Source organism: Pagrus pagrus, assembly GCF_965226575.1.
Source record: "Pagrus pagrus genome assembly, chromosome: 22".
Lineage (NCBI taxonomy): Eukaryota > Metazoa > Chordata > Actinopteri > Spariformes > Sparidae > Pagrus > Pagrus pagrus.
In genome coordinates, this window is record NC_140204.1 from 21,878,632 (window position 1) to 21,888,666 (window position 10,035).

The 10,035-nt window shown below is 47.4% G+C and overlaps 1 protein-coding gene across 6 annotated transcripts in view; it reads right to left on the minus strand.

Moving 5' to 3' along the window:
- LOC311251692 (uncharacterized protein) overlaps positions 1-8,684 on the minus strand; it is a 28,353-nt gene extending 19,669 nt beyond the window's left edge. For 2 of the 6 annotated variants that reach the window (XR_014621449.1, XR_014621451.1), the window contains exons 1-3: positions 7,830-8,677; positions 7,203-7,349; positions 6,510-6,848 (exon numbers count right to left, since the gene is read on the minus strand). Coding sequence is in view for 2 of the 6 variants with exons in the window: in XM_084344284.1 (XP_084200410.1) it covers positions 6,510-6,590; positions 7,203-7,349; positions 7,830-7,920 (319 nt within the window). In the remaining 4 variants the exon portion in view is untranslated. Of the gene's footprint in view, positions 1-6,509; positions 6,849-7,202; positions 7,350-7,829 lie in introns of all 6 variants that reach the window. The other 4 variants (XR_014621448.1, XR_014621450.1, XM_084344285.1 and 1 more) reach the window with 4 other exon arrangements.
- Positions 8,685-10,035: the final 1,351 nt, after the last annotated feature.

A 10,035-nucleotide genomic window follows, 5' to 3' on the forward strand; every position in this document is an offset into this window, starting at 1 on the left:
CCTCTCAGCCCCGGAACGCGAAGCCATGGAAAGGTACATCACGGATTCTCTGGACTCAGGTATCATCCGACCCTCTTCCTCTCCACTAGGAGCTGGATTTTTCTTTGTGGAGAAAAAAGACAAGACTCTGAGACCTTGTATTGACTTTCGTGGCTTGAACAATATTACAGTTAAAAACAAGTATCCTTTGCCTCTGATCAACTCTGCCTTTGTGCCTCTCCATGGTGCTACCATTTTTACTAAGCTGGACTTGCGTAATGCCTACCACTTGGTCCGCGTCAGAGAAGGGGACGAGTGGAAAACGGCTTTTAACACCCCGTTAGGTCACTTTGAGTACCTTGTTATGCCGTTTTGCCTAACTAACGCCCCAGCAGTTTTTCAAGCTCTTGTTAATGACTTGCTGAGAGATTTTTTGAACCACTCTGTTTTCGTCTACATAGATGATATCCTGATTTTCTCCCGCAACCTCGAGGAGCACATTGTGCATGTGCGGCAGGTCCTCCAGAGGTTGTTGGAGAATAAGTTGTTTGTCAAGCATGAAAAGTGTGAGTTTCATGCTTCCTCAGTGACCTTTCTAGGTTACATTCTGGAGTGTGGATAAGTGCGGGCCGACCCGGCCAAGATCCAGGCAGTCATGGAGTGGCCACAGCCTAACTCACGGAAGCAGCTCCAGAGATTCTTGGGCTTTGCTAATTTCTACAGACGGTTCGTGAGGAACTACAGCCAGGTAGTAGCCCCACTCACAAAACTAACCTCTCTGTCTGTCCCATTTGTTTGGTCTCCTGCGGCTGAGAAGGCGTTCTGTGAGTTGAAGAGACGCTTTTCCTCAGCTCCCATACTGGTGCAGCCTGATCCATCTCGCCAATTCGTCGTTGAAGTAGACGCCTCGGATCTTGGCGTGGGAGCTGTCCTGTCGCAAAGAGCCGAAGGAGACGACAAGTTTCACCCCTGTGCCTTCTTTTCCAAGAAGCTTTCACCTGCGGAGCAGAACTACGATGTCGGCAACAGAGAGTTGCTAGCGGTTAAGCTAGCCCTGGAAGAGTGGCGCCATTGGCTGGAGGGAGCAGAGTCACCATTTACGGCATGGACAGATCACAAAAACCTGGCATACATTCAGACAGCTAAACGGTTAAACTCCCGCCAAGCACGTTGGGCCCTCTTTTTTGGTCGCTTTAACTTCAACCTCTCCTATAGACCTGGTAGCAAGAACATTAAACCTGACGCTCTCTCCAGACAGTTTAACCCAGACACTGACAGACCCGTAGCTCCCGATACTATCCTCCCCTTGTCATGCCAGGTGGGCTCTCTAACATGGGAGATTGAGTCCTTGGTAAGGACGGCTCTTCAAAGTAACCCAGATCCTGGTGGTGGTCCCCAGGGTCGTCTGTTTGTACCTGTCCCTGTCCGTCCTCAGGTTCTGCAGTGGGGACACACTTCACGTTTCGCCTGTCACCCTGGAGTCTCCCGCACCCTGCTCCTGATCCAACGCCATTTCTGGTGGCCATCCATCGCTGCTGACACACGGGAGTATGTGAGGTCTTGTACCATCTGCGCTCGAGGCAAAACTACTCATCGCCCTCCTGCTGGTCTCCTGCATCCGCTCCCAGTGCCCAGCCGCCCATGGTCCCACATAGCTCTGGATTTTGTGACTGGATTACCCCTATCTGAAGGTAATGACACCATATTGACTATTGTGGACCGTTTTTCCAAGGCTGTACATTTCGTTGCCCTTGCCAAACTACCCTCAGCTGCAGAGACTGCTGAGCTGCTGGTCAACCATGTGTTCCGGATTCATGGGATACCCTTGGACATTGTATCTGATAGAGGCCCTCAATTCACCTCTCGAGTATGGAAAGAGTTTTGCCGGGCGCTGGGAGCCACCGTCAGCCTTTCCTCCGGTCATCATCCCCAGTCCAACGGCCAGACCGAAAGGGCAAATCAAGACCTGGAAACTGTCCTGAGATGCATCTGCGCTCACAACCCAGCTTCGTGGAGTTCCCATCTCACCTGGGTTGAATACTCACACAACTCCCTGACTTCATCTGCCACAGGTATGACACCTTTCGAAGCTTCGCTTGGCTACTTACCACCTCTCTTCCCCTCTCAGGAGATCGAAATCGCTGTGCCATCAGTCAAGCACCACCTGCGCAGGATCCGCAGGATCTGGAAGGACTCCAGGGCGGCTCTCCTGCGCACTCGTGAGCAGAATCAGAGGTTGGCTGACAGACGGCGGACTCCCGCTCCAGTGTACAGGTCTGGTCAAAAGGTTTGGCTTAACACTAAGGACATCCCACTAAATGTGGAATCCAAAAAACTGTCTCCCCGTTTTATTGGGCCATTCGAAGTGGAAAGTGTCATTAATCCTGCTGCCATTCGCCTGAAACTTCCTCAGTCTCTCAGGATACATCCTACATTCCACGTCTCCCAGCTGAAGCCGGTCTCTACCAGCGACCTATGCCCTCCTACCGTCGCCCCTCCACCCCCCCGGCTCATTGATGGTCACCCTGCCTTCTCTGTCCGGCGGATTATGGACGTCCGTCGCAGGGGTAGGGGCTACCAATATATGGCGGATTGGGAGGGGTATGGCCCTGAAGAGCGGAGCTGGATCGCTCGGGGCCTCATTCTGGACCCCTCACTCCTCCGGGAGTTTTATGAGAAGCACCCAGACAAGCCTGAGAGACCTCCTGGAGGCGGTCATTGAGGGGGGGGTACTGTCATGACTCACGTCATGGCAGCCCCTCCTTCTCCTCTGTTGTCTCTTTTCCTGTGACTGTCTGATCCTCCTGTTTCTCCCCTCTGTCTGTGTTCTCTGTGTGTGGGTGTGGCCAACCCTCTCTTGCAGGTAGCACCAGGTGAAACTCATTTCCGCAATCTGTCCACTCTATAAAGCCTCTGGATTTCCAGCCACTCATCGCCAGATCGTACCATCAGCAAGAGCGTTCACTTCTGCCTGCCTGCCTGCCTGCCTGCCTTGCTTTGCCTTGTCTTGCCTGCCTGCCTGATTGACTGCCGTCAATCCCAGCCGTGAGTTCCTCTCCCTCTGAGCTTATCTCCCCGTTGGACGCAGACCACATGGTGACACGGGTCCACCATTACATGTGGGGACGCCTAACAAAGAGACTGAGATTCACCTGCCACCTTCACCTAACCACGTGGGATTTCTGGATTCTCCAAACCCCTCCCCCCCTGCACATTGATTCACTGTGTCACAAATAAATATTGAACTTAAACTGCTTTTCTGAGTACTGTGTCTTGCATTTGGGTCCGGTCCCTGTTATCTATGACACTCAACTCGCCATGCTACCACCAGCGCCACCATGAGCTATCGCACCTCCACCTTCACAGGCCCAGACTCTGCCTGGGACTCTCTTCGCCTTTACCTGCAAAACCCTTGTGAAGTCAATAAATTACCTTATATCCTACTTCCTGCGTCATTGTCCGCTTTTGGGTCTACACTCCACCAACAGGATCATCTGGCCAAAATATGGACCCAGCGGATCCAGCATCCGCTGGGTCCATAACGCACAGGGTGTCCTCGTGGGAAGACACAAGCAGATGCTTCAGGGGATCATGGAATCAATCCAGACCTTAACCTCCCACATCTCCCAGATTGGTCACCAAGTCAACCTGCTTGCCTCCCAACCACCTGCTTCTCCCTCAGCAACTGTGAGTAACCCTCCTGCTACAAGCTCTGTCCGACCTTCTCCCCCGGCCAAAGAGCCTTTTGTTCCCCCACCTGAACATTCCTCTAGCGACCTAGGCTTATGTGGTAGTTTTTTGTTTCAGTGCTACCCATGTATTTAATTAACAACCCACCAGTTATTCCTCAGATAAGGCTAAGATAGCTTACACAATGAACCTGTTGAGAGGAAAGGCAGCACAGTGGGGAACAGCATTGTGGGAGGCGGGTTCAGCGGCCATCGAGTTTCACGTCACATTTGTGACTGAGATGAGGAGGGTTTCTGATCACCCAGTGCAGGGTTCGGAGGCAGCCAGTAGGCTATTCTCTTTACACCAGCGTTCACAGTCAGCAGCGGATTATTCCACTGATTTCCGCATATTGGCAGCTGAGACTGGTTGGAACGAGCATGCGCTCGTAAGTTTGTTTAAAAGAAGACTTTCAGAGAATTTACAGGATGAGCTAGCATCTAGAGAAGAATCAGCATCCCTAGAGCAGCTCATCTCTCTAGTTATTCGTTTAGATAATCGGCTGAGGGAGAGACAGCAGGAGAGAGTGTCCACCAGCTGCAGACCAGCTAGCGCCGCCCCCAGTCAGCTCTCTCACTCTCTGCCAATACGTCAGAGCTCCCCACGTAACACGGTCTTCCACTATCCTCCCCACCTGTCCGTTTGACCCCCGAGGAATGATAACGCTGGGTCAACAAGCAACTCTGCATCTAATGTGGACAATCTGGTCACTACCTCGCCTCCTGCTCGGCGCTGCCAGAAAGGTCTGGCTGGTTCCACACAGCGGTGGATTTTGTCACTGGTCTTCCTCTCTCTGATGGACACACCGCCATTCTCACGATTGTGGACCTCTTCTCCAAGATGGTCCACTACATCCCCTTGGCCATGCTCCCATCCGCCACTGAAACTGACGACCTACTCATCCTCCACGTCTTCCGGCTCCATGGACTCCTTGCTGACATTGTCTCGAATTGCAGACCCCAGATCACATCTCAGGTCTGGCAGGCTTTTTGTAAGGCTTTTGGCACTACCTCCAGCCTAACCTCCACCATCCACAGTCAAATGGACAAGTCAAGAAAGCCAATTAGGATCTGGAGACCGCCATTCACTGAGTCACCGCCCAAAATCCCACTTCATGGTCCTCCTTCATCCCGTGGGTTGAGTATGTGCACAATTCCCTGACCGGCTCAGCTACCGGAATGACACTATTCATGGAGAGAGTGTTGGATCAGCAGCCTTCTAGTTACCCTACAGATAAATCCCATTGTGCTTAAATTATAAATCTGTTGAGGGGTAAGGCAGCTCAGTGGGGCACAGCGTTATGAGAGGGAAAATCTGTAAATCTTGACTCATATTCTACCTATGTCAGTGAGATGCGTAAGGTCTTTGATCACCCCCCAGCAAACACGGACGGACCCGGATGTGTCCGAGAGAGCCCGATTGGGTCGTGATCACGTCAAATCACAACTAGTCCGATCAGGCTCAGAATATGACCATATCACAACCGCACTATTGCGCACAGACGGACTTACAAGTCCGAGAGAGCCCAATAGGGTCGTGATCGAGTGATCAGTCCCACCAGAGTGAGTCTTTCACACTAAGCTATTGATTTTGGTGAAGGCGTATAAAAACTTTTTAGGTTGCGACCGAGGGTTTTTTTTTTTTTTTTTAACGTTCAAGCCTTGGATGCACCCCCACCTCCCTCCCTCCCTCCTTTATTGAAGTAGGAAATTAGAAACAATTAAGGCCAGTTTGTGATACAAAGATTGAAAATGTTGAACCAGCTTACAAGACAAAGGAAAAGATAACAAAAAGAAACTAACAAGGTGAGGGTCTTATTCAAGTGTCTGTGCGACCGACGTTTGAGTCTTCTTGGTGATTGGTGAAGAAAGTGGGCGTGATCTGACCTCCAACACGCACACGCGGTGTTGTACGTCCCACGTTCAACAGGACTCAGCAACTGAGCGAGTACACCAACAGAGCTGTAAGTAAACTTTTCATGATTTCAGAGTTTAATTGAAGTAAAATAATACTGTCGAAAGTGGTAGCAGAAGAGTATCTCGTCAAATAAGCCACAAAGAAAGAAAGAAAATGGTCACAAAGGCCTGCTGCTAGCCACATTTTGACCGCATTCAGTCCAGCACAGGGAGGCAGAGAAAATAATGATTAAAGTTCCTAAATTTCACTATTTTCTTGTAGCGCCCTCTAGACGTCAGATCGATTTTAACGAGGTGCGCTCCCCAAGTTCGTTATGTTACCTTAAACCTCTTTATTAGTTAGCTAATTTATGCAATAGGGAAAGTACACTGTAACACCTGGTTTATCATCAACTGTTATTTATAAGGTTTTCACTGATCAAAATACTTTTTACCACTGGTTACAGTATGTTTCACTTCTATGAATGTTTTTTAATATATATAATTCCTAAATGAAATTAACCAACTTAACTTTCTTCCTCAGGTACCCTTTAACATACTTCTCCTTCTGAACACTCTTAAGTCAAATAAGCAACAATATGGACACTATGCAAGGTGAAAGAAATAATCACATGTAAGTGTGAACAATTTACTAAGGTTAATATTCAACAACACACAATATTTGAATCATGGAAAAATAACAAACAATAATTCAGTTTCAAGTCCTCCTGTTTCAGGCAAGTTTCAGTCAATAACCCAAAATAAAAAATATCTCTTGACAGTTCAAGTAAACACAAATGTCTTTTCAGTGTTCAAAAATAACAATTCAATATCAAAACACCAACACCAGAAATATTACAACTAAAGCTGGCACTCTTACTAATTAAATGGAAATAAAATGGGTACCCTTTAAACCAGAGGATCGATGCAGGCCTGAGACGTCGCTTGAGTTCAGGAAAGGCTCACTCCAACATGGCTGCTCCGCGCCTTGCGCAGAAAGAAGACAAAACGATAAATCCAATGTTGGCAATGACCTCACTGAAATGGACTCGTCCTGGTCCGTATGGTCCAACAGCGGGTTGCAGGGACGTGGGCCGTAGACGAATTCCTCCAGCTCCAAATGATGTCTGTGGTCGACAGTCACACACGGTCTCTCCAGCAGATGTGTTCACACAACAGGTAAATGTCGGCTTCACTCAGGGGCGGTCCTGGCTAGATTTACACCCTGGGCGAACCATCCCTTGACTGCCCCCCCAAACACAACAATATATTATATTATTTGTATTATTTTATTATATAAAATCTTAAATACAAAAAGGTAACAAGAAAAGAGAAAAAAACAAGATAAATAAATGAAATACAGTATATTAACACCAATGTAAATTGCACAAATCCTTCATCTCAGGATCTAATAACCATGCTTGAAAAATCCCTGAAGAAAGCTAAAAAAAAAAAAAGGCTACTCTATGGAGCATAAAAAAAAGATTCCTACAGTAAACTATTTTGTATTTTACATACAAGTTTTGTTTTGCATCATCCTATTAATACCATCTGAACGGTTCCAGTTATGATCACACACACACACACACACACACACACCTGAGGAGTCCTGCAAGGAACATGTGGCTGCAGAGGTAGATGGCTCCTCATCAGACTCCAGGACCATGTCTGTGGCTGCTGTGGAAGTATCTGACTCCTCATTTTGGCCAGTGGGTGCTCCAGCTCCAAAATATTTCAGAAGTGCCTCTGAATTTACAATAAAGATACAATATGTAAGTTACGTCACACTTACATCACACATGCATCAGTTACACAATTAAAATGACCATAATGCACATTTGATTAACATTTGTTAACATCCTATTAACTAAGCATAACACACTACAAATTATTCAAAAAGCTATATCACATGTAGCTTACACAATGCCATGTCAATGTATATTAGAAGTTATTTAAGTTAGCATATAGCGTGTAGCATTAAACATTCCACAGTCAGGACTCTGTGTGAATTTGCAATTGTTGTGTTGCAAACACAAAGTAGCCCAGGTTGCCAATGGGTGAGATTAGTTGCATGACATGATGCCTCAATTCTAATAGTTGCTAGTTCAGCAAAACTACAAACCAAATACAGTCGTCTTCTGTGGCTAAGTAGCAACATATTAGCAAGAGGCTAATAAATAGCCTATAGGCTACTGTCACTCACGTCATTCATAGAAATCTGCATACCTTTATCTTTTGCCCGTTTCTCCTCTTCTTCTCCTCTTCTTCTTCTGAACTCGGCACCTGATGGCTTCTTTGGACTTTTACTTTGATCCATGATGAAGATGAAGACTCGACATCATTACCTTTTGCCAACACCGTCCGTTCGCCCGTCAAACAACCGGAGTCACGTGACGTAAACAAATTCACGTAGATGCCCGTTGGAGGCAGTTTGTGTTATGTGGCCTGGGATCATCAGTCTATCCCCCGCCCCCCTCCCCCCGCCTCTTCTGACACACACAACCTGTGTGATTCTCAGCAGCAAGTTGACGTGACAATGAGGCCGCCCAGCGCCACTCCACTGACCTGACATGGAAATGAGCGGTAGTCTAGAAAACTGGCAAGTTTTGGGGTTTTTTTTTTGAGGGCGCACATAGATTGCGCCCTGGGCGGTCGCCCACATTGCCCATAGCAAAAACCGGCCCTGGAAATACATGAGAAACAACAGGGTTTGACAGATTTATAAATCTCCCTGTTTTCTGGACTAAAGTCCTCTGGTCAGCGACAGAACGTGTGAAGAAGGTTCAGGTGTAATAAGTCTCCAGTAAATCCTTTTTTCGTGGAAAAAGTGAACTTGTCTGAAAATGTCGGACCGTAAGAAGGCTCGGTTCTGTCCCAATGTTGATCTGGACCGAATGATGCACCTGGAGACAAACCATGGCAACCGTGGAACGTTCAGGTTCCCCTGCCCAGCAGCCCACATCTCACCTGGAGAACATAGATCCAACCAGAATGGTGAAGTCCCGACAAAGGAGTCCAGAGATCAGGCTGATATGAACCTCTGGAGAACTTCACATAAAGAAACATGTCAGGTGTCCTATAAGAGGCCCTTATAAGGTGATGAAGCATCCCCAGGCCTACAGATGTTAGAACATGAGCTGGCCTCTGTGAGCCTCTACATGTTGGACTTTCTGAGCTTTCATTTACAATATTTATGCATACAAACAATACTCATATATTTAATAAGTCATATTATCATTTCTGGGCGGCTCCTCTCCTGCTGAACTTTTTCTGTGTTCATTCTTGCACATTATATCGCTACTATAGCGCCATCAGGTGGGCTCAACAGAGAACTGCATGTAAAGGAACAGTTGGGCTGCAGTTCAGTTTAAGTGGAACAAGCCAGAGAGCAAACATTACTGCAGCCTGTACCATACACATCATTTATTATTGTTCTGTATCTGCTACGGGTCTGTTATACTGAAGTTCATGTGAGGCTTTGGGCCCCTGGCTGACCTTATTGTTGGCCCCCCACCCACTCAGCGCACCCCAACAAGCAGCTGATTGTTGCTGATGAAGCAGATCCTGAGGACACTCAGGTGAAGGATGAGGGACAGAGGTAGGAAGAGGTTCTGGAAAAATTCACATAAATGAACCTTTAGTCTGTGTCAATACTATGATTGGATACTATGAAATGAAAAGGATACTATAAGAATTTCCCCTTGTAGGATTACAATAGTAAATTCAATTAAATTAAAAAATGATGAAACAAACATGCTGAATATTTGTTATGGTTTCATATAGTGGGGATGTGTTTATTTATGCTCAGAAAATTGGATGGACACTAACTTATTGATCCAGATGCATTGGTATGATGAATATGTGAGGCTTTTAACTGCTGCAACAGGAAACGTGCCACCTGACAATCAATGGAGCTTCAAAACAGTTGAATATTTCACCCAGCCTCCAGCACCTCTGGGACCTGCCTGCACTCTGCTGTGGATCCCCTGTGTTATATCCTCCTGAGCCTCCACTTCTACCTCAGCCCACACCACTGTGAGTCTCCACCTTCTCTCACCTACAGAGCCACCAGCACTTCCACCTGCCGGAGCCCGAGTCTCTCCACGCCAGCCGAGCCACCTGCTGTGCCACCTGTCTGAGCCCGAGCCAGAGCATCTTCCACTACCTGCCTACTCAGCTTCAACAATAAAGTCATTTAACTATCTCCCTGCTTGGTGTCACTGGAATGTGTGCTAGCTGGCAGCTTTTGCTCCAGATAAAGGAACTCAGCCAGCCTTCAAGCACCTTGATCACCTTATTTGATATCCAGGACAGAGGCAAGGGGGGCCAGCAATCGAAGTCGGTCCTCATGCCATCCAGAAGATTGGTCTTAAACATCTGATCAAATGTGGGTGTTACATACACTCCCCAGTAAAACAAACCAGAGGGTGAG